The sequence below is a fragment of the Mchenga conophoros genome, linkage group LG14 (assembly GCF_057382185.1).
Source record: "Mchenga conophoros isolate Kocher_MC1m ecotype Shallow Benthic linkage group LG14, M_conophoros_male_GT1.1, whole genome shotgun sequence".
NCBI classification, from domain to species: Eukaryota; Metazoa; Chordata; class Actinopteri; order Cichliformes; family Cichlidae; genus Mchenga; species Mchenga conophoros.
Window position 1 is genome coordinate 13,473,555 of NC_140539.1, and position 24,229 is coordinate 13,497,783.

The 24,229-nt window shown below is 42.6% G+C and overlaps 1 protein-coding gene across 1 annotated transcript in view; it reads left to right on the forward strand.

Annotated features, from left to right (window-relative positions):
• The window catches only part of pid1 (phosphotyrosine interaction domain containing 1), a 35,281-nt gene extending 11,315 nt beyond the window's left edge, over positions 1 to 23,966 (forward strand). The window contains exons 2-3 of the mRNA XM_085245389.1: positions 3,865 to 4,011; positions 21,400 to 23,966. Coding sequence (XP_085101515.1) covers positions 3,865 to 4,011; positions 21,400 to 21,900 — 648 coding nt within the window. The 3' untranslated portion in view covers positions 21,901 to 23,966. The remainder of the gene's footprint in view (positions 1 to 3,864; positions 4,012 to 21,399) is intronic.
• Positions 23,967 to 24,229: the final 263 nt, after the last annotated feature.

Sequence of the window (24,229 nt, forward strand, 5' to 3'; positions counted from 1 at the left end):
TTTAGTGTCCTTTTCTCTGCCACTGTCACCAGAGTGTCCAGCTTCATGCCGACCACAGAGCTAGCCTTCCTGATCAGTTTTTCCAGCCTGGATGAGTCCTTCTTTGCTGTGCTGCTCCCCCAGCACACCACAGCATAGAAAAGTACTCCAGCAACCACTGACTGGTAAAACATCCTCAGGAGCTTCCTGCAGATGTTAAAAGACCTCAGCCTCCTGAGGAAGTACAGTCGGCTTTGGGCTTTTTTATACAGGTGCTCTGTGTTGCATGACCAGTCCAGTTTATTGTCCACCCACAGCCCGAGGTACTTGTACTTGTTGACCACCTCTACCTCCTCCCCCTCTATCTGAACCGGCAGTGGACCTTCTCTGGACCTCCCGAAGTCCACAACCAGTTCCTTAGTCTTTGAGGTGTTGAGTTGCAGGTGGTTTGTGTGACTCCATGCGACAAAGTTCCTCACCAGACTTCTGTACTCCTCTTCCTGATCATCCCAGATACACCCCATGATTAGAACGAGCATTTAATAAGTCATGAACTAGAAATGCCAACTGAAAACCTGAAGTTATCCATCATATGATAAATCTTGTGCTTTAGGGATTTCTTCCAAATCCTTTATAAATTTATGTGCATGCTTTCATTTAACATTAATGCTTTAAATCTGGTGCTCCGGGGATGCACTCTGCTAACAAGTTTCATACCGGGCTGTCACGCCATCTTCATCATATGGCACATCGTAGCACAATGACAAGTACAAATGTGTTTCTTCTCCCGAAACGACGAAATAAGAAGCGGTAAAGTTGCTGTGTAGTTGCATTAACTAGTATTTTTGAAGTTTTAGAAGTTATGGCTCCTGTATACTCCAGAACAAACCTTTGGAGTGAATGTTAGAAACAAGGCAGACTCAAGCTGGACATTTATCCAAGTGTCTTGAATGATGGCACAGGGTATCGTAACTATTCTTTTGGGGTCTTTGGCGACTTGCAGCAATATACTGATTATCACTAAATGCTTAAATTAGAACTATCCCGATGGCAGAGCATCGCTAGTATATTAGGAGCCTGCTAAAATTCATTTAGGGTGGAAAAAAACCAGATCGATATTCAGCATGTGGAGGCTTTTGCTGAAGCCAAACATTTAAACACTAAGTATGGAGGTCAGGCACTTTGGTGATTGCTCAAGTGTTTACAGGATCCTCGCCTTATCCCAACTCACAACTGACTGTGCCCACACTGTCTGGCGCTGGAGGCCGAACACTTTTGTGGCTCCAAGTTAAAGTCAGAAATAGAATCAATAACTTGATGAGGAGACAGTTGGGACTTGAGAAATAACAAAAACATTAAGATACTGTGAAAATATTGTGAATAGAATTCCAGCATTGCTCCACAAGCAGCCCGCCGCATGTGGAAAAGTAATGGAGGAAAAAAAGCTTTCCCATTTCCTCCAGTAGTACGAAGCACCTCGCTGTGAACTGATAAGTATAAAACATGTACGTACATGTATAAAGCAAAGTTTTTTTGTTTTTTTCGCTTCTTTTATATACCTGCTTAAGCCTTGTGCACTTGGTGGGGGGTGCAGGAGTCATGGCACCCCCTCATCTCACTCCGTACGGAGGCCAACCACAGGAATGCAAGTCACCGTCAGGAAGCAGTAAAGTGCTGACGCGGAGGTCAGCGAGCGTTTACACACATGTGGCTTTACTTTCACAACTCCACCATTCTTCTTCTCCTTCATCTCCACGCCATATCTTTCTCCTTACCCCCGTCCCGCCTGCCGCTTCCTTCTCTTTATTATTCCTTTTCTCAGCATGAAGGTCCACTACGGTGAGTTAGAGGTTGGGGGTTACACTGTAGGGCGTCAGCACAGGATTAGGCGTTTCATAACAGAATGCTATAAGTCACAGACAGATATATTTTAAAACCCTTAAAACGATGGCAGCAGAAGACCCACTCAGGCGGGAAAGTGTTAATATAACCATAAACACTAACAATCAGATAGCGAAGCAGTGTTTAAATTCAAACGTTGATTCAGGATGTTCTGCTTGGCCTTATAAAGGCAACAGTGAAGATTGATGATAGATCGTATTGGCAGCATCGGCTGTTTTCATCGCTTGAAAATGTTGACCATCTGTTGCAGGAGAAAATGGCTTTCATGCAGTCCAACGTGGAAAACAGCTTTCAGCGCCACTGAATGCAAGACAAAGTATTGGAGAGCATTTGTTAAAGTGATCTGTACTTAACAAGAAACTCCAGTTTGTTTTTGGTGGTGCGCTCACAATAGCATCGATTGTATTGTGTAACCTAGAAGATTTGAGATTAAATGAAATTCTGAAGTACCGCTCGACTGTGACGAAACAGTCACGATTCTGAGAAATGTTTTATTCATGGACGTATTGCTGTAAATCAAGTGCAGACATTCAGGGTCCCCACATACTGAATTCCAGTGTCCGACCTGTTGATTATGATTTTCATCAGCTGCTGCCATGGTGGTTGGGATTTCTAGTGTAGGAAATGCAGGATCTGTCTCTGGAATCACAGTCAATCTTCTATACATAGTTTTTGCAAAGTAATGGATAGTTTTTCTAATAGGATCCACTGCAGAGCCACTTAGTTTGTTAAAACTGTTACCAAAGCGTAGAGTATGGCAGTGCACCAATTGATCCTTCTCTACAGCAACCCAGGCGGTCGATGGCAGGTTATGCAAACTTAGAACAGAGGTAAATTTTAATTATGAAACAAACTAACTAGCCAATCTGAGCTAATTACCCCTAATTAGCTAATTAGCTAATGAGCCCTTCTCGCGTGTAGTTAGCAGTCCTTAGCAGGGATATCACAACCTTAACACCGCTACGCAGGAAAACACTTAATGCAATTTTCGAAATCATCCTCCAACAACAGAGGTAACAGCAAAGTCATGTCTCGAAAAAGTGAACTTTTCCACTAATTCTCCCAATTCAATGAGATTTTACAAAATAAGCATTAAAGATTAAAGAGGTTTTACTCATTTTACCAATGCTTTAGCTGTTTTCTTTACAGATCGTGAAGGTAAAATGTTTCAATGCAGTGGATGAACATGCTAGCAGTTTGTAGCTAGCAGTTTCGTTTAAGTTGTGTATAACTGTTTATCGCAAAAAGCTACCTTGTTAGTCCCTGACAAGATCGATTTATATGAAGCCTGCTAATATGGATTTGGCAAGAAATGTCATTTTCAGGCCTTAATTCACCGATTGATGGAGCCAGAAAAATAATTGAGGTCAGGCTGCAGACACCGTTGCCCAGCAGGTGTGCTGTTTTCCCCTTAGTTCAGAAAATCGTGATTTAATTAGCTGCTCAATTTTGTTTTGATGGTGTCTAAAAATACCAGAAATTCTAACAGGCACGCTGCACATGGCGAGACGGGCCGTGTGGTTCTGCACGGCTTCAGGAAACACTTGCCGTGCACTGTAGTATGAGAGCAGGCAGCCCCTCTTGTTTTGACGGGGACAGAGAGGGCAGGGCTTCCTTCGTCTGCTCCTCACATTCCTCTCGGAGCAGACTAAATCTCTCACAGCCATCTCACTTCGAGCCTTCATCTTCCCTTTTCACCACCGAGATGTGTTTTCTATCAGTTGGAGTGGGCTCCTGTGTAAATATAAAAGCCTTGAAAGTCCTTTGACCCCTTGAGCCTGTTCCATACTTTCCTTTGCAGGACATGAGGTACACGTCTGCACACAAAATGCTGAAGTTTCTGGGGGTTGTTTTTTCTTCATACAGCAGTGTTGACAAGGAAACTTAATGCTGAACCACAGCCATAATTAGCTTTTTGCTGTTTGGTACAGATTGCATATTTGCCTAAAGCACACTGTGTATATATCTTTCTTTCTCCATCAGCACTTTCAGACCATGCTGAAGACCAAGCTGAATGTGCTGACGCTGAGAAAGGAGCCGCTGCCCACGGTGATCTTCCACGAGCCCGAGGCCATTGAGCTCTGCTCTACCACACCGCATGCAAAGAGCAGGACCCACGCTGGATACAAGGTAGGGGGTCACATGAACCTAATAATCCTCAAATCCAGTCCTGAACACTAAATCTGTAATAGCATTATTAGAGCCTTAATCCAAATGTTTTTCCTTTTCTTTTTGGTCACAAGTTTAATTAACTTGCACCGTGGATTTCCCAGCACAGAGTTTTTAAAGTTTTAACTTTCCTGTCTGAGCCACATACTTGAGAAATATTGAATGTCTGTGTGGGCACACACATACGTGCGTCCTGGCATGAATGTGTCCCCCCCCTCCCGGCTCTACTAAGTGTTAGATGTAGGGTTTCTAACTGTGATCCAACTCACAGCCCATATTCTCTTTTCTCTGTCCTGAAAACAGAAAGCAAACAGGGCTACAGATTAAAATAGCAGCCAGGCTCTGTTATTACACACAACACTTCTAACCCACTAACTGTGTCTTTGTGTATTTGCCTCCCTTGTGCCGCAGCACTGTAAGCCTAACAAATAAACTGAAATCATCGCGGAAGGCAACTTCAAGTGGTGGTGGTGGGGCATTAGGGTTTTATTTTGCATGTCTGATGTTGTTTTTGGTCTCTAATGCTGTGTCATTAACAAGCATGTTGGAAACGGAGGTTTTTCTAACTTCGCTAAACTAAAACAAACCTTTCGTATCTGGCAGCTGACATTAAAGAACATTCCTGCCAAAAACAACCGACGTGGAACACACAGTCCCAGCTCTTGTTGATATTTGTATTTGTTGGATCAGCGTACAGAACAGCGAACATGAACACACGCAGACTCATGCAGATGCACTCGTACTAAATGCATATACGTCTGTGGGGAGAAAAACATCTCAAAAGCAGCTACGAGGGCCAAAAGTGCTGAGTCCTCTTTGGCACTTCCCAAAAGCTCCAGAAGTTGAAGTGAAAGTCAGTAAGAGGACCTTTGCTGGCAGAGCAGAGCAGTTTGGTCTAGCTAGAAGAGACACAAGTTACCCAGCAGCGTTTCCACTGGCTCATATTGAGGTACAGGTGGGAGAAGGCCTCTTATGTGACTCAACATCATATGCTAGGAAGTTAATAAAATCAAACCTAATGCTGTGGAATTTACATAACTTTTATCCAGTATCCAGTTATGCATGACTGGGGCTCTCTGGTAACCACCGGTTGCTTGGTAAAAATATTATCGAGCTGGTTGCCAAGCGGTTGCTAGCTGTTGCTTGGTGAAATTGGCAGTAAAGAAGGGGCTGGACCAAAACCCTTCTTACAGTTACTTTGTTTGCCTACAGCTTGCTGCAGTTAGCTGCATTTTGAATTAAAAACATGCTGTTGTGTCTGCAAACTCCTTTTGAACATGTTGGTCTAGATTGCATTCAACTTTTCAAGTTTCAAGTTACTGCTTGGTGGCTAGTTAGCAATTGTTTGCAAACAAATTGGCAACTTCAGTGCAAACTACAGGTGAACATGGCAAATTGCTAGAAACCAAATCAGTCATAAGGAAGTTTTGAGGGTGGCACCCTCTTTGTGACAGTGGTGGTGCTTTACAAAAGGCCGGAGGCAGAGCTGGAGATGGCAGAATTGAAGACGCAGATTTTCATTGGGAGTAAACGCTATGGATGGAATTACAAATGAGTACATCAGAGGGACAGATCAGGTTGGACAGTTTTGGACACAAAGTTAGAGAAGCAAGGCTGAGATTGCTGGGACATGTGCAGAGGAAGGACAGTGGATATGTTGGATAAAGGCAGGAGGAAAAGAGGAAGACCTCAGAGAAGATTCACGGATGTAGTGAAGAAGACATGCAGAGGGTTGTTGTGACAAATGCAGTGTCACAAGTTACTGAGTCATCAGGATACTGGTGTTTCGCGTGTTACAGTTAATTTCCACTCACTTATTGTTTGTAATTACCAGTACATACACACATAAATAATTTCCTTCATCTGTCTGTCTGAGACTTCTTCAGATGTGAGTCTGCCTCGCTGCCTGCATCTGTTGGCTTCCGTAACTTCCTGTCTGAGTCACTACCTGCCTGTCTGCATATCTGTCAGCCCACCTCTGCTTTTTGGATTCCTTGCCATCCTTCCTGCAGAATATTATAGCATTTATTATCCCCACGGAGTGTTTTACGTTGCCTTCCGTGAACGTCTTATTTCACCCTCACTCTCTCCTCTCACATTCTCCGGCCGTGCACCCAATTTACAGACAGACAGGCAGGAAGGCTGGCTGAGGACTGCTGTTCCTCTGCCAAAGCTAGCAGCTAGCGAGCATGAAAGGCCACCTCTCATTGCCCCGCTTTCCCCGCCGCTGTCAAAGCGCTCCACTTCACATCCACTGACAACGTGTGCAATGTACTTTGCAGCCATGCCAGCTTCATCACCACACTTCATGGCAATTGTGAAATTACTCTGGAGTCCGCTTAAAAAAACAATATAATTTTGTTGTGTTTGAACTTAATTTGTTCTCTTCACCTAAGAGTAGAAAGTAGCTTTTGAGAGTTGCCTGGCCGGGACCCCGAGGAGTAGGGCTGAACGATTATGGAAAATAATCTAATTGCGATTTTTTGCCCCAATATTGCGATTGCGATGCGATATGCGATTATTTTTTAAGGTCTTTGTCTTCTGTATTAATAAACACATAAAGTGCAAACATAATAGCAATTGTATAAACACACACACAAACACGCCTTTAAAATTTAAAGGCGTGAAATTGGACGGTCTAGCCTTCTGATTAGCGTCACCGCTGTCTCGGTGGAGTTTAATAAACTCGGCCGTCTGCTTCTTGCTATCTAAAATATAACCAGACACTGGTGTAAATTCTCGACTGTCTCATACTTCTGTTTAATAAGTTTTCTGTTTGACGTTTAGTCAGCTGTGTGAAAACCAAGGAGGAACCCACCCGGGGGATTAATAAAGTTTTATTTTATCTAATCTAATAACTTTAATCTCAGCCAAACCGATTTACTCACGAACAAACAAAACACTGAAAAAAGCCCAACAATAACATTTTTAGGTTGTCTAAGTGACTTATATATTACGTTTAACCCGAGCAGCGAAACTCCGCGGTGATCTGAAAATGATGTGCCGGGAGTTGTGCCGTTCTCGGCCGCATCAGTAACCCTCGAGCTCCCGGCTAGCTGTCGAGCTGGTGGGTAGCAGACGCCCCTGAAAACGTCGAAGCACTTTTGCAAATATGGGATATCTTGATAAACCGAGCAGATATTTGATGTTTACACAACTACTTTCTCGCCTGAAAATATGTTAAAAGTTTATTTTGTGACCCAGAAAGATTAGTATGAGTAATTTTAAAACTTAGTAGCGGCCGCCATTGTTGGAAACTGGAGTTTGGCTGGGCCGCGCTATGAATTCTGGGATATGGTAGTAATTTGGACAGCCTTCGGCGCGTCGCTGTGACGTAATCGGTCTACAAATGCGGCCTCAGGAGGATGCAGCCCATGAATTTGGACATGTCCAGAGTATAATCGCAGCCTTTGCGGTTAGAAAATTGCACTTGATCATGTCGCGATATTATCGCAAATGCGATATATCGTTCAGCCCTACCGAGGAGTCAAACTGGCTTTTAGAAAAAGTGGGATTTTGGATGTGGCTATGAGGCACGAGCGCACAAGTCTCCAATTCAGACCCACCTTACGTATTTAACAGCCCAGCAGTGAGACAGACAGTGTGCAGTCTGTATAAGTGTTAACGTGAATGTCAAATGAAGGCTAATTACCCATCATTCACTGCTTTAAATTATATTTGTCCTGAAGACAAGAAGAGCAGAGCAGGAAAAAAATGAATCTGGGAACCTCTGGGAAATTGAACACTATATCAACGAGCAAATTCATTCAGCTTATGTTAGCCTGTCTGTCCAAAGGCAACAAAATCCTGCTAACAATATATCTAAGGTTTACAACTTACCATATTATATTTCATTTGTTGGGGGAAAAGTGCAGAAATGAGATGTTTTGGATTTGCTTCTGTAGTGCACCAAAAGGCACGGGGCATTCAGGCTCGCTGTAACACCGTAACATTGCTCTGTATTGACATCACTATGCTATGTTATCAGCTACTTCTGCTAGTCATAATTCCCCTCTGTCACTGACGTCATTCACGTCAGCAGCCCGTGCAATGCAGGCTGGTCCTACCATGCCTTTATCTAATCTGTTAGGCAGAGAGCCTTTTTGTCTGTCTCCATACTTGATATTCTGATGTCAGATTGTGCGCTGGATGCGCTGTCACTCCTCCTCCCAGAACAGAACATGCAGTGATGACATTTAAATCGTTTTTACCATGCAGTTGAGACGACTGGTGCTTCCAGCTGCCTGCGCTGTGGAATGTACCAGCAGATTTGTATCAGCGTTTCTGGCATTTATGTGTATTTGTGTGTTCGTAGCTCGAAGCATCAGAATCACTGATGTGCAAACATTCCCGGGTTGTTTCATCCTCGTTTTAAAATTCAGCGATTGGTTTTCAGACCTCACTGAAAGGACAAGAGATGTTGATGAGAGCAGTATTCATGCTTCTGTTTAAAATTTAGCTTTACTCTGACCACCGAGAAACTGGAACTGTTGTAGAGAATAAGCTGAATTCACTCAAGTCCATGTCTTTATAAACTGCTAGTGGTGACAGTAGATGGTATAATTTGGCAATGAAATGAGAAGGTGCCAACATTTTATCACCATTTAATGAACATTACCTAAAACAACTATTAACTAAATGTGTGTGTGTATTTGCCAAGTTTCAAAGATCTTTCAATTTAGAGAAAGTGCTGTTTTGCTACTAGTTTAATTACTTTTAAGTTCTTTATTGTTGTTCAGTGAGAGAAAGCTAGTCTGTATTTGGGCTAACCAGGGCATTAAAGTCTGGTTCACTCTCCGAGGTGAAAACGTGGAGTACAACGGACACGCTGGTCCACTGTGTGGAAAAACCCCCCAAAACAACAGTGATTTGTACAAGGACCCATTGGAACACCTGCCAGTTTTTCCCATTTCAACCCCAGCCTATAAAGGATCAGTTACCTGTGTCACACACGTGACAGCCAGATCCAGGAAGTTAAAACTGTGATGACGCATGGCACATGTCCATAGTTATAACTATAGTCATAACTAACCCTGTACTTTTGTTACCACGTCTGGAATTACTGCTATTCTTATGCTACACACCGGCAAATAACTCACGAATTGCCGCTTTGTAACCATATATGTTTCGATCGTTACCAGTGAAAGCGCTTTGAAATCAGATTGTGCTTTTTGATAAACCCTGTATATTTCTTTATTTTAAATAAATAAAGAAATATAGACAAGCAGAATAAAGAATATTCTGCTTGTCGATTATTTTTATGTGAGCAGAAGTTAGTAAAGAATTGGGACAGAGGAGTTAAGTTATTCAGGCGTGTTACCTCTGCTAGCATCGCGACCAAATACTGTCTGTGGCCATGTTTTATTTTATTTGTTTCCCTGTGCCACCCACTTGATAGTCATTTAATGAAAGCAGGGAGGGAGCTTTTGTCATTTGCATACAATACTACACCCTTGGTTTTCAATGCATACAGCTACTGAGTACTGATCCAATACAAGTGTTACAGCTTCATCATCATTATTCATTATTTGAGGAGGAAACGGGTTATTCATGTGTCAGGTAATGACTTTTTTGCGAGTACTATTGTCAGTGTAGTTGTACATAGTTGAATGGTGAGAAGTATATGCGTACAGTTTAGATAAGTTCCACCTTGCTCCATCTTTGGACTATCGAGAGTCTTGTGCTGCAGTAGGCTGTACGTAAGTGAGAGTGAATGAAAAAGCTCCTTTCATTTACACCAAAGGGCTTCTGTCTTGGCACTGAACCAGTCAGAGTAATTTCTTTTTTTTCCTTTTTTTTTTGGGCTGATACATACCACATCATCTCCCAACACAAACAAGCAAAAAACACACAGCGCTTTGAATCGGGATAAAAAAAAGAAGCTGATCCATCTTCGCGTGCCGTGACTAGCACAGCCAGCTGGACTGTGCTGATTCAATACATTTAGAGGAATTTTAACAACCACTTCAGGAATGCTGAATTCGCAAGCAGTGGATTCCCAGTCTTGTTGGAGACACAGAGGCTTTACAGAGGGAGACACCTTCTACTGTCAACAGTTGCATAGTTGTGCAAAGCTAAAGGATATACAGTACGACTTTGGTGTCAGTAAATATCTTTATCATACTGATGTAAATATTTTGGGCCAGTACAGTACTGAATATTTGACAACAGTGTGTAACTGATATTATTTCCCTTAAATGCAAACCAATGTATGACTGCTGATGAAAACAAATGAAAGGACAAACCTGAACCTTTGAAAGAAGGAATGCTTTCGGGAACAATGGCATTCCATCTCTCAAGTAAAGATTAGACTTACACTTTATGTTGGTTCGGGACATTTTCCCTTCACAAGTGTTGTTTTTTTCTGCAGTTCTTTTTCAAATTACCTGCTAGTTTTCTTTCATCCATAGATAATAGCAGGTATTTTGCTAACTCTTGGCAGCCAACATTCAAACACCACCGCCAGAAACAAATCTGAAATGTTTCCAGATAGCCGGTGATTGTGGCGTGAACAAAAACAATTACATTTTCGTGCCGATATTCTATCTTTTATCATTTGGAAAAGATTGTAACATTTGGATGGAGCAAACTACAACCAGCTGGGTTGGTGGGGGGACTGTGTGTTTAGTCTGCACCACCTGTTTGCCCTTGGACCGGTTTCTGAGAAGGTGGCTTAAATGCAGAAATGACAAGCTCCAGAAGTGCTCCTGACCTGCCTTCACATCACAGTCTGTTCCCAAAGCTGATCCATCAAGACCAAACAGCTACTCTCAACAACCGCGTCTGTGTTCTGGTCTCAAACTCGCTTCCTTGTCCTCTCAACTCCTTCCTCTTTCTTCCTCCATGGTCCCAAAGGGAACGTCTGTAGGGACAGGTATCTCTTTATCGAGTCCTCCCTCATCTTTCTCTCATACTACCCGCTCTTCTCTTTTCATCCTTTTAGATCCTTTCTCTAGTGAAGGCCGAACCGGCTGTGGCTCCAGCGGCACTAGCTCTACACCTTTCATCCACACAGACATGCGTGTGTGCTTACACACGAATAACGACTCACACTGAGATAGACAGGCGCAGACAGGATGTTCCCGTCTCTTCCCACCGGCTCACTTGCTGGGCTGCGGATGTTTTTTCAGTCCCCCTCTGTGTGTCCCCTGCTTTCTTCTACCCTTTTTTGCATTCACTCAGCTGTTATTAATAAACTTCTCTTTTCTGTCTTTGCATGTCTGTTTGTTCTTTACCCTACCACAGTTGTGGCTTTCATTGCATTGTTGTGCTTGGATCCACTGATTCATTCAAAATGGGAAATGTCAGAAACAGTTTGTGGTGCCGTGCTACACGATTTAATGTGTTTGCATGCATGTTCTCCGCAGTGCTCTATGATTTTAATTAGTAAGAGATGCTGAGTCCTTTGTAGTGTTGTAAACACAATAGGGTAACACCTACAGTTTTTATGCTCATTTTCCGATTTATTAAGTCTACCTCAACCAGTCCTCAGAAATTTCGCTCCATTGATGAGAATCACCCGTTCCACCACATCCCAAAGGTGCTCTGTTGGACTGATATCTGGTGACTGTGGAGGACATCTCTCCAGTGAACTCTGAGGGCGTGAGTGTTGTCCTCAGTGATAGGTGGCACCACTTGGACAAAACCTCCACATCAGCGCTGGTATGGGAGGAGAAGAAGTCAACACTAGAAGCAGAGGAGTCTCAGACGTTTTTTTTTATAAAGTTCTGGAAAGAACAGCGATTGGCTTATTATGATGTATTCCGTTTCAAGTCAGAACTTCCGAGTTTCCTGTTGGAATTTTTCAACTGGAATGTTCCCTCAAGTCAGACATCCAGCTAGAAAAGCCCCATCAACTCCTGCGTAACAGTCCAGGCTGGCGATAGTGGACATAAGCAGTAGTACAACAGCAAAAATTGTAACAATATACTGTATTGATACAGCAAATAACCACTGCAAATTTTTTTGTGTGATGATGCTTTATGAATACAGGAGTACCAACTTTTGATATTAAATAAATTCAAATACTCTGAAGACGGGGTCTCATCTCATTCGTCACTATTCTGAGATAACATTGGTCGATTGTTATCTCGAATCAGCTCAACTGAAAAACAAAAAAACAGCTATTGTGCTAGTTTGCTAGAGATCCATGAATGGGTCAAACTTGCTATCGATCAAAACAAGTCTGACTTTACTGGAATGTGCTCAGCGTGCTAGCTCTGACTTCCAAGGCAAATGAAATGCAGTATTGGTTAGGACTGACCTTATGTTTCTTACTAGAATTTTTTGCTGTACCATTTTAGCTCTTTTTCTTTTGTCAGTTTAACACCTAGCTTACAAGCTAAATGGGGGTGTCCAAATTCATAGGCTGCATCCTCCTGAGGCCGCATTTGTAGTCCGATTACGTCACAGCAACGTGATGAAGGCTGTCCAAATTTGTAGACTCCTCCAAATGCAGCCGACAAATGTGCTCCTTTTCCCCAGATTTGAAGGATGGGTCGGGTATATCCTTTGTGGCCCACCATATCCCAGAATTCATAGCATGGCCCAGCCATGTCCAGTTTCCAACAATGGCAGCAGCTACTTACGGGGAGATCATGGCTCAAGAGTTGGCAGTTCGTCTTGTAATCGGAAGGTTGCTGGTTTGAGCTCCGACAGTCTCGGTCGTTGTGTCCTTGGGCAAGACACTTCACCCGTTGCCTACTGGTGGTGGTCAGAGGGCCCGGTGACGCCAGTGTCCGGCAGCCTCGCCTCTGTCAGTGCGTCCCAGGGCAGCTGTGGCTGCAATGTAGCTTGCCATCACTAGTGTGTGAATGTCGGTGTGAATGGGTGAATGACTGAATTTAGTGTAAAGCGCTTTGGGGTCCATGGGGACTAAGTAAAGCGCTATACAAATACAGGCCATTTTTACCATTTACTTACTCTTTCCAGGTCGCAAAATAAACTTTTAACGTACTTTCAGGCGAGAATGTAGCTGTGTAAACTTCAAATATCTGCCCGGTTTATCAAGATATAACATATTTGCAAAAGCGCTCCAACATTGTCTGTTACCCACCAGCTCGATAGCCAACCGGGACGAGAACAGCAAACTCCCGGCAAACCCCCCGTGGTCTTTTGCTACTCAAGTTAAACATCATATATAAGTCACTTAGATAACTTAAAAATGTTATTGTTTGGCTTTTTTCAGTGTGTTATTTGTTCGTGAGTAAATCGGTTTGGGTGAGATTACAGCTGAATACACAGAAGTGTGAGATGATCGAGAATTTACGCCAGTGTCCTGTTATATTTTACATAGCAAGGAGCAGACGGCTGAGTTTATTAAACTCCACCAAGACAGCTGGTGAGACAAATCTGAAGGCTAGACTGTCCAATGTCACAGCTGCTCACTTCTGGCCTACCCGGCCTGTGGAGGACCCGGCCCATGTAGACCGCAAAGGCCGGGTCCTCAGGAGGATGCAGCCTATGAATTTGGACACCCCCATGTGCGCATTTGAGCAAAGCTAGCTGTTCCCCTGTTTTCAGTGTTTGAGTCATTCAAAGTTACCCATCTGGTGGCAGGAGCTTCAAGCATAAACTACAGACGTCTGAGTGGTGTCAGTCTAATTTAACTCTTTGACCTAATGTGGATTCTACCTCGAGTTTTTTTTTTACACTAGAAGCAGCCAAGCTAGCAGTGCTACCAGAAACTAGCCAACGAACACTCCAACTGCCTCAGATGATCATGAAGCCCATCGGTGCTGCCATTATCCTCACCATTCTTCGAACAAAGCTGGACTATAAAGTGACATCATATCTGCTGGTGCAAGTTGTTGCTGTGCACCTCTCGATTTAGATTTTTATGACCTCGCACGTTGCACCTTGAATGATAACAACAGAAGCACTGAGATTCAGCTATTTTGCAGAGGGAGACTTTCTGGGGAAAAGAATAAAAAAAATCTGCGATTTCTTTGTTTTTGGTTTTGCACTGATGTGCAAGATTTTGTCTCAGTGGCGCCACCTATGGTTCAGGAGAATACCGCAACAGGAACTCGAACCCTCTGCGCTAACATAAATGGTATGAAACTGTGCAAAGCAACGACTGGGGCTCTTGCAGTCTTGCAGGTGGCAGAAGGCATTTGAGATTCTCGCAGTGTACAGTAAGAGAAATGGAGAGTGAGAGAATAGAAAAGGACAATGGGTTAAACCAGAGTTGGTAATAGCAGCCACATGTCGGCACACATGCAAATGTTTAACCACGCTCCCTCCCCTCTCTGTCACAATCTCAAACATTCCCACTGCTTCTCTTTGTTTTTGTGTCTCGTTGACAAAGCAGGTATGCTTTTGTCTACACCACAATTCCAGCAGATAGTTTAAATTTCAATTTCACATAAGCTTGTTTTCTAAACCTTGCCGTTCCCCTTACTCTCTGTTTTTTCTGTCCACATTTGCTTTATTTATCTTTACAACATCCTTTCTTTGCAGCCCCCAAGGCCTTTGTTCCTGTAACTGATCCTCATTTCTGTCTCCATATTGCTTCACATGCAATCAGCATTTCCACTCTGGCGGGATAGAAATAACGGCGAGGCTTTGAAGAAGTGCAGAATAGTAGAGGGGAAGCGGGTGAAGGAGTTCGCTGAAGAAACAGGTGAAAGAGAGAGGACAGAGTGGAGGGGAAAAGATACGAGTGGAGGAATGAAGGAGAAACTCATGGAAAGTTGAAACAAGGTTGCCAGGACGTAGCCAGACTGCCAGATTAGAGCACAGCACACGTGTTGCTGTCTGGGATTTATGGATTGATGTAGCAGTTTTATCAAGAACCTGATGTGGAGATAGCTACAGCCTCAATGGTTTGCTTCATTCACTGCACAAACTCTGACAGAGCCCTGTGGCGAGCATCCACGTTTGGCTTGGAGATCTTGAAGGTTCTCATAACCTGTGCTGAGACCGAGTCCAACCTGAATCACACACACACACACACACACACACACACACACACACACACACACACACACACACACACACACACACTATGGCTGTAAAAAGTCAACCACTAACCTCTCGTGCCTCTTCAGCTGGATTCCAGACACAGATTGTGTGCAGAGCCATCTAAACACTGCTGCTTTAAAGTGTCAGTCATTTAGCTGGTGTCAAATGTTGGGAAAGAATGCGTGCTTTCAATTTTAATGTGATCAGTCACGTCTTTTTCTGCCCTTTTCAATTTAATTTAAAAAAGAAAAAACTTATTTAAAGAGCAAAACAACATCAGGGTGTTTGGTTTAATACTTTGACAATATTTCTAAAAAATAGGAATAGATTCAAGAAGGAACTGCAACAGCTTCTCTATCAAAAATCTTAATTCCTCATATCCACGTTGTTTTGTTTTTCTATTTTCTATTAAAAAATATAGTAGGCAGAGCTCTCAACAACTTCCTGGTTTTATCCTAAAAGCAATTAAATTGACCCAATACCATGGCTTTTGGAAACATTGGACTCTGAGTGAATCATTACCACAAAATGAACAGAACTCACACTATCACATCGCTTATAAGATGCTGTATACACTTTAGCGACATACATGATCAGTTGCTTGTTGTCTAATCATTGAATCACATGGCACCAACTCAATGCACATGTAGGCACGGTCAAGACGACATTGAAGCTCAAACTGAGCATCAGAATGAGGAAAGAAGCACGGTTGTTGATGCCCTGGGCTGGTCGGAGTATTTCGCAAACTGCTGATCTACTGGGATTTTCCCACACAGCAATCTATGGGGTTTACAGAGAATGATCTGAAAAACAGAAAACATCCAGTGCCTTACTGTTCTCTGGGTTTCAGGATGGTGGTGTAATGATCTTGACACACTTTGTGCCCCACTTAGTGCTAAATGTGCATCATTTAAACCACAGTGTGCCCATGTTTTGCTTCCAGCGGGGTAAACCGCCACAAAGTTCATGTAAATCATCTAAAGCAGGTTTCTTCTTCTGTACTCACATGGCCTCCACAGTCACCAGATCTGAGCAGAGCACTTTTGGGATGTGGCCGACAAATCTGCAGGAATTGTGTGATTGTGTATCATATCAATATGGTCCAAAATCTCGGAGGAATGTTTCCGCCCACGTTTCAATTCTGCGCCACGAAGAATTGACGCAGTTCTGAAGGCAAAATTGGTCCAACCTGATACTAGCAAGGCGTACACAATAAAGTATGTGTGTCAGTAAGTGTATATGTCTGTGCTGTTTTTATTTCCATTTTCTCTCCTCAAGACACTTGACCTGAAATCATTTCACCTGCAGTGATTGCTGACACTTGCAGAATAACTGCTTTCAAAGTTAAAATCTACACTTTAATAGGGAAGAAACCAGAAGAGGAACTGGTCCTCTTTCGATTGGTCACTTTCATAGTATCCTAGCAACAATGTGGATGTTATTTTATACCGGAAATGCATTTTGGAAAATTAAGTTCCCCAAATGTATTATTAACAGTTCGTGTTTCCTGTGTACCACTGGATGCACTCACACGTATTGCTGGGTAGCTTTGACACTGAAGAAACGATGGCTCAGTTCTTTGTTCACATATTAAAATATAACCTAATAATATAAAAGCTGGATCTGTGCTGCCTTTAATCAGCAGCCAAGCCTAATAATAATCTCCAGATTTAGTTTCACATTTAGTTTGTCTGGAGTTCAAACAGTAGATGCACATTTATCACCTAGAGAGCACATTTTTAAAACCAGGTGTAAATGGGCTCAGTGTTGTCTCAGGAAAAAAATACCAGTGCAGATGAAATGGGTGATTCATGCACCGCAAACCAGAAAATCATGCACTTCCAGAGTTTTACTCGTCTATTTTCCTCTTTTTCTTCACATGAACACTGCCTCATTGAGCAATATTTTATTCTATTTCTAGCTGTCTCTCATCTTTCTTCTTGAGCAATCTAACAGTTTCCTCTTCAGCTGCATGTTTGGTTTGGACTTTAAAGAAATAAACTAATGTTTGCTCAGTCTGCTGACCTCCTCACTTCACACATTCCTCACTTATCTTTCTGTGTGCGCTGCACACACATGCACAAACCTGTATAGCTCTAGTATTAGTCTCTGCTTTCCTACAAAGTTAAGAAATTTACCACGACCAGCTCGGACTTGCCAAAATTAAATAGCAAAGTTTTGCTTTGAAAATCAAACATGTTTGTATCCTCTTGACCTCCTGGCTGGTCCCCTCTGAAAGCATCCCGAGAATGGATTTATTTGCTTTCAATAGCAGGCTGCTGCGGCTCTTTTTGAACAAGGCAGATCAACTAGATTATATCCTGATTTTCAAACACAGTAGCAGAATAGAGCCAGCGGAGCAGACATGTGGATGTAAGAGAAAACATTTAACTGTCTTTTTTTTGGCCTTGAATACAACCTGGCAAAGCAGCCAGCCTTCATTTAACTAGGAAGCAAGCAATCAGTAAAAACAACGGCAGATTAAACAAGTAACTCAATATCAAAATGGGAGACGCAGTGAAAAGTAACCATAATGACTCTTTATTTCTATTTGACGTACAAAAGGCACATTGTGGATGGTTGATGTATCTTGGCGTAGTCTTTGGATCTGTTGGCTGACTGAGTAACCGCCGTTTGGCTGCGAGAGGGTGTTGAGGCGGTTGGCTATCAAAACCACCCAGCCTCCAGGCTGCTCCTGCAGACCTGTGGTGCTCAGCTGAATGATGAATCCAGTGTGAAGCCTGCATGTCTCACATTAGTGCCCACCACTAATGAAAACCAGGCATGATCCAGGCTGCATTCGCTGCCTGGATCTCTTCCCGTGTTTTAAATTGGGAATCCACATTTTGTTGTACTGTAATCAGGGAATCGTGATATTATGAGGGCTCCTACACCATAGAGGGAGGCTGGAGTTTGTTTATATAAATGGAACAAATACAGATGCTACTTTTAAACAAGCTTTCCAGAGGATTCTTTGACCTACTTTTATGTGAGTTTATTCATCGGTCCACCTTATACTAGAGATGGCACGATACCACTTTTTTATGTCCGATACCGATACCGATATCATAACTTTGGATATCTGCCGATACCGATATGAATCCGATATAGTGTTTTTTAATCAACAAAGCTGTTTTTTAAATATCTTGCTGCATTTTGTATAAGTTCATACTCAAGTTTAAAACAACAACTACACTAAAGCTATTCTGTTATACCTGTATGCAAAAAAAAATATTTCATAGTTCAGCAATACTGATCAATCTAATAAACTTAAACCTACACCATCCTCCCTATTCTGGTATTTTAAAGAGTGCTTAGCATAAATATTAAGCAACCTAACTAATAGGGTTCCAACTCCCAGCAACAACAAAAATAAATAAATAAAAAATAGGGAACCACCCCTCACGCGCCACCTCATGATGCTTAATCGACGTAATCAACCTTAATTTCATGCAGTGTGAAAAAAAAAATGCACAGAAATCAATTATTTTTCAAGAAATATTAAATAGATTCAACATCTTTCTTCAACAAAATTGCAGACTGCACAGATGGTACCTTCCCAAAGGAAAAAGTACTATAGCTTACTAGGGTATATATATATATATATTAGACTTAATAGTTACTATATACAGTAATGGACTTCTATTCATTTTGCATCAAATTAAAACTTTGGGTGTCAGATAATTATTTATTAAAAGCTAGACATTTTAAATGAGAATAAGAAAGAAAAGTATGTCTTTGTGCCCCTTTTCCCTGTTAATGCCCTATCGGCCCCCCTGGCTAAACTTTGCTAGATCCGCCCCTGCACAGTTACCAGCCGTCAGCTGCGTAGAAAAAGATCCTGGAGTAGAAAGTAATATTAAATAAATTCTAACAACAGCTGATCAAGCTTAAACGTGCTGCTGTTGTTCAGCCGCTGGTTTCCTCTTTCTGGTGCAAAGTGGGCCAAAAGCAAACTAGAGACACGGACTCGCGACAGAAAAGCCGATCAGCTGATCGTTAAGCAGTTTCATGATTGAAGTAGCAGCAAGAAGAGGCAGTCGTTTGTTAAGCTTAACGCAGGAATGCTTTACAAACATTCAGAGATGGACTTACACACTTGCTTTACTTCTCTCGGGATAACTTTGTCGGAGATGAAATGCCGGGTTGCTAGCGAAGCTCCAAATGCTATCCAGACCACCGACAGGTCCCGCATGCCACAGCCGCTCTATCACGTGATGCATACTGCTCCGACGTGCTAACGTTCTGAGGTGAGTTACGGCGTGTTGCAAGTTTTGTGAGGTGCTTTCGTGATATTTAATGGATCGGATTACATTTTTTATTTTTCTCCGATATCCGATCCAGTAATTTAGGTCAGTATCGGACCGATACCGATACGTAATATCGGATCGGTCCATCTCTACCTTATACTGGCAAAATATTCTAAACACTGTCGGTCAGGTTTGCAGCGTCATGTTGAATTCTGTCTTTAAAAAAATCTGAGATGCCTTTTCTGTGCTTTACTGTTTTAAACTTTTTACAAGATTAAAAGAATGGTACTATTGTACTCCTACATCTATGTGTACACATTTTTTAGACCACTAAAGCAAATAATACTTTAAATTTCACATTTTTGAATTCTGAGAATTCAGAAATGAATCAAGAATAATGTTCAACCACTGAAACTTAATTTTTCTGGTCCGGAATGTTTCATATGGCAGTGAATCAAAGTCACAAAATGAGTCTGAATGTTGAACAAGCATTTTCAGTACAGATCTAAGGCTACTATAAACACATCAACTACAACTCCCTGTTGTAATTACTACATTTCTGTTTATACATGAATTAAACAAAACAAAAGGGTCTTGTGGCATTGGCCTTTATAAAATCCACTAAATGTATATTTAAAAAGGAAAGAGGAGACTGGAGAAACACCCTTCAAGCATGTTACAATTGTTGAAGTTGCATACTTGGTCCACCAGAGGGCAATCTGCAACTTCCTTGCTGGCAACAGTGTTTGGATTGCCACAAAAAACCAGCTGATCTGAGTGGAGTTGGACAGACTCGAAAAAGTTAAATAACGGCACCTAAAATGTGTTTTGTGTTGAATATATATCCATATCTGACCTTTTTGATCACCAGATATCGGTATCAGTCGAAAACTCCTGTATCGTTTGGGCTCAATTAATGATACATTAATTTCATAATCGTGTCCCCCAAGCTTTTTGGTCCAGGTCCAGCTTTTCAGTTTTCCAGCTTTATGGTAATTGCCCTAAGCTTGGCCTGTCTATCCTCAACGCTTACACTGAAGAGTCCCATGCAGTCAAAAATGTAGCAGTGAACCAGCGCAGGTAGACTCGACTGGTCCAGACTAAACAAAATGGAAGCAGTTAAATTATATGATTAAATAAACCATGGCCCGGGCCTCTGCTTTGTGTCATTTTCTGTGTTTTTTGTCAGTCTGGCATGGATATCTGTTGGATGACGTTTTTGTTATCAGAATAGATGTGAGGATGGATATTTGGCTGGAATTTCTTTGGGAATAGTTTTATCAAGAACACTGTCTAGTTTGACATTCGAGTGTCGTGCATTGTGCCAGAAATGTTCACATTCAACACACATCACAATTCATAAATTCATAAATGTTGATATGATTGATACACTTTCTTCTCCTTTAGAATTTGCTTTTATTGTTGCTCACATGCTATCTGGAGCTATATTTTAAATATGCACTGCATGCAAGCCAGCCTCAGCGAACTCTTAAAGGGTTCAGAGTATTCCCCTGCCCCCGAATAAACAGGCAGGGGGGAAAACTCTTTGAGTGTTTGACTCATAGCAGGCATCTCCTCTGTGTATTTTTGTAAAGCCATAAAGAACAGCATGTAGAGAAGTGCACAAGTCAGCCATTATTTCTGGGCTGCTCTTGAACTGGCCACACTCCCCCCAAAAAACTCCAGCTTTGTTCGCTTCTTACGTCTCCCACCTTATCTCTCTCCATCTCCACAGTCTACCACTCACAGTGATAGACTTTCACAGTGATTAGTTTGACGACGACGACGAAGGCTCGTTTTGCTGTGATCATTCAGATCACATTCAGTTACAGAGTGACTCAGCAGTGACTTGCAGACGTTTACATGAGCTGAATGGGTGGATGCTCTTTTATAGATGCTGAAATATGATGTAATTATAACATGAAAAAAGATTATCCTATGCCCACTTATTTGTGGTGTTCCTCAAGGATCCAACCTTGTCCCACTGTTGCTTAGTTTACACCTTTTATGTTTAACTAAAGATTAAAGCACAGCGGTTCATTAGTAACCAATTTCATATGTAGATTTGTTAAGCATTGCATTGTAAATTAAAAAAAGAGTCTCACTGTAGATTTATGTATCTTGTTTGCTACAGGTGACCTATCTGGGCAAGGTGACAATCTCTGGGACGCAGTTCCTGTCTGGCTGCACAGAGTCGGCGGTGGTTGGTCTGGTGGAGCATCGCGCCCTGGCTCAGCAGCAGGGCACTTGTCCGGCTAGCGGCTCTCTGCTGGAGATCCGGCCCTTTCAGGTGCGTCTTCACCACATGGACGATCGCGGAGAGGCATCAGTAACCATGGACACCTACCAGGTGGCGCGCATCGCCTACTGCACAGCTGACCACAGCGTCAAACCCAACATATTTGCCTGGATCTACCGGGAGATCAACGACGACCTGTCCTTCCAGATGGACTGCCACGCTGTGGAATGCGAGAGCAAGCTGGAGGCCAAGAAGCTGGCGCACTCGATGATGGAGGCTTTCCGCAAGACTTTCCACAGCATGCGTAGCGACGGCCGCATCCACAAGAGCGGGTCAACGGACGACTTTGCGGAGGACTCGTCCACCCCCGAAGACTCTACCCCAGACGATGGTTGAACTAAAACACAATACAATAAACACAAGATCCCCATCCTAACAAAGTGAGGGCTGACTGGAAGGATGGACAGATTACCTTCTCTCTCTCATTCTCCCTTGCTATTTTTCTGTTATCTATATGAAATAAAATGAACTGACCATATGAACCAATGCACCCAAGACAGTGAAGTAGCTTTTAACTATCGTAAAGGAAGTTACGAAACAATATTTACATAGAGGAATAGCAAAGTGCTGCCCCATTTTGAGTAAATACTCAGCAAATAGGCACCTTTCTAGTTGTTCTCAGTTGAATCTCTCAACGTTTCCATTTGCAACCCCTGTCAGCGCCTATCGTTCCTTAACCTTTAGATCAAGGAAACAAAGAAAACAAAGTTAAGTCCATGTTCTCCTAGCACCAGGTCAGAATAATCTACTGCCACTCTTGCCATGTAGGGACTCAGCAGAAAGATGTCTGGTCCCAACTCAGAGTTTATATGAGACTGTTGGAGCACATACATTCTTGAAATGTTTGATTATGTGGAACGTAATGCCTTCAGCCTTGGCAACAGCAAACGAGAACGTGAAAGTAAAGCTAGGCCTTTACGCACTGCTCATATCTTTGCTATCGTACCTTAGTCCGAACCCTGAATATTATTCACAGAGCATAGCTGTTGATTCATTTAGACGATAGAGCTACTGCCTCTGTCTCTTAAAAAAGATTCAGAGTACGCGTACGGCACCTGGGAGAACATAGGTGCGAAATGTCTTTTAGAAGTTCTCACTGGAGTGAAAGCCCAGCCCCGTCCGAGACACCTTAACCACCCACATCCGACTTCTGTTTTAAGTATACCAAAATTCAGGCTCTCTTTTGCCTGTCACATTATGTGCCTCACTTTCCTCTCACATAAGTTTGGTCTCTTACCCAGGTCCCAGTGTGTATGCGTGGCCGCGTGTCTGCTCACAAGGTTTTATCCTACTCTTTGTCGGTGTAATTCCCAATTCTGTACTTTGTGTATATGGGGTGTACATGCGAGTGCTTGCAACTGTGTGTGTGTGCATGAAAAAGAAAAGGTAAGAGACGAGGAAGTACAATTCGTATTGTACGATTAGCTAGAAGTGAAGAGAGCATCTGCTTTTAAAATCAGGCGTCGTACTACGACCATTTGCCAAGTTTACTCAACTCCGTCTTGTACCAATCAAAAAGATAAGAGCGAGTGATTAAATGTGCCAGTCACACTGAGGTTGTAAGACCCCCTAAATCACAGCCATTCGAGATATAACGACTTACACCTCCTGGCCTCTGCTGAATGTATGAGTCCGACATACTGTGAGCACCTCACAGCATCTCCAGTCACGTCCAGTCTCCCGTAATCTCCTCGTGCTCTCAGACAGCTCTAAGGGGGGGTGCTGCTCTGGCCCCGCAGGCAGTCGGCCAGTGACCAGCTGTCTCTGTGTGCTCTGTGTCATCCCTCCGAGTGACTGAGGCACCGTTGTGGAGGAGGAAAAAAAAACCCGAACTCTTTCTTCTTTTCTAACTGAACTGTCCTGAACAGACTGGAAACCATCGGTTGGAAATGGTCTTCAGTCAGCGACTCCAGCAGAATATTCAAACTTGTGTAAAGCTATACAAATGTTACACACATGTTGTATTTGATTCTTGCCTGATAAGCTTATGTAAATACAAATGTATCACTTCCCAAATATTACAGTATAAATGTCGATAGCTATTTTAAGTAATAAAGAAAAAATGTTGAGAACCATCATACAATACAGAAACAGTATTATAAAGCTTACTGTGAATAATAAGTGGAGAGCCTGATAGTGGTGGCTGTGAGTATGTGTGTGTGTGCACGCGTGTGTGTGTGTGTGTGAGGAAGAGATTTTATGTGTTTGGGGGAGTGCTGAGTATGGACAAGGCCAGAGGACGAGAACAGGAGAGAGCGTTTCTAAAGCTGTAGATTATACTGTGCCATGTCTGTCTGGAAACTCAGACGCGCTTTAAATGTTTAAAAAAATGTTACCGTAAGTGTTTTCTATACAGTGTTTGCAAAAATCAAAAATAATTGCATATAAAGTATTTACCAAGACCGAGCGTACGACAGTGTGGTCTGTTCTCTCTCAGTTTTCACTTCTGTCTCGTGTGTTCCCCCCTTTCGCCCAGATCTCAGCTAAAAGACGTTTTTTTGTTCTCCAGACTCTGCTGTATTTTAACCTGATGGATTCCCCGCTGAGGCCGCATGTGGGAGGATAAATACAAGGCATGCTCAGTTTCAGAGCAAACAGAATGGGTAACCAGATGATGTTCTGACGAGGTGCCAGGACAGATGTACACCATAACCTCAAGTGTCTG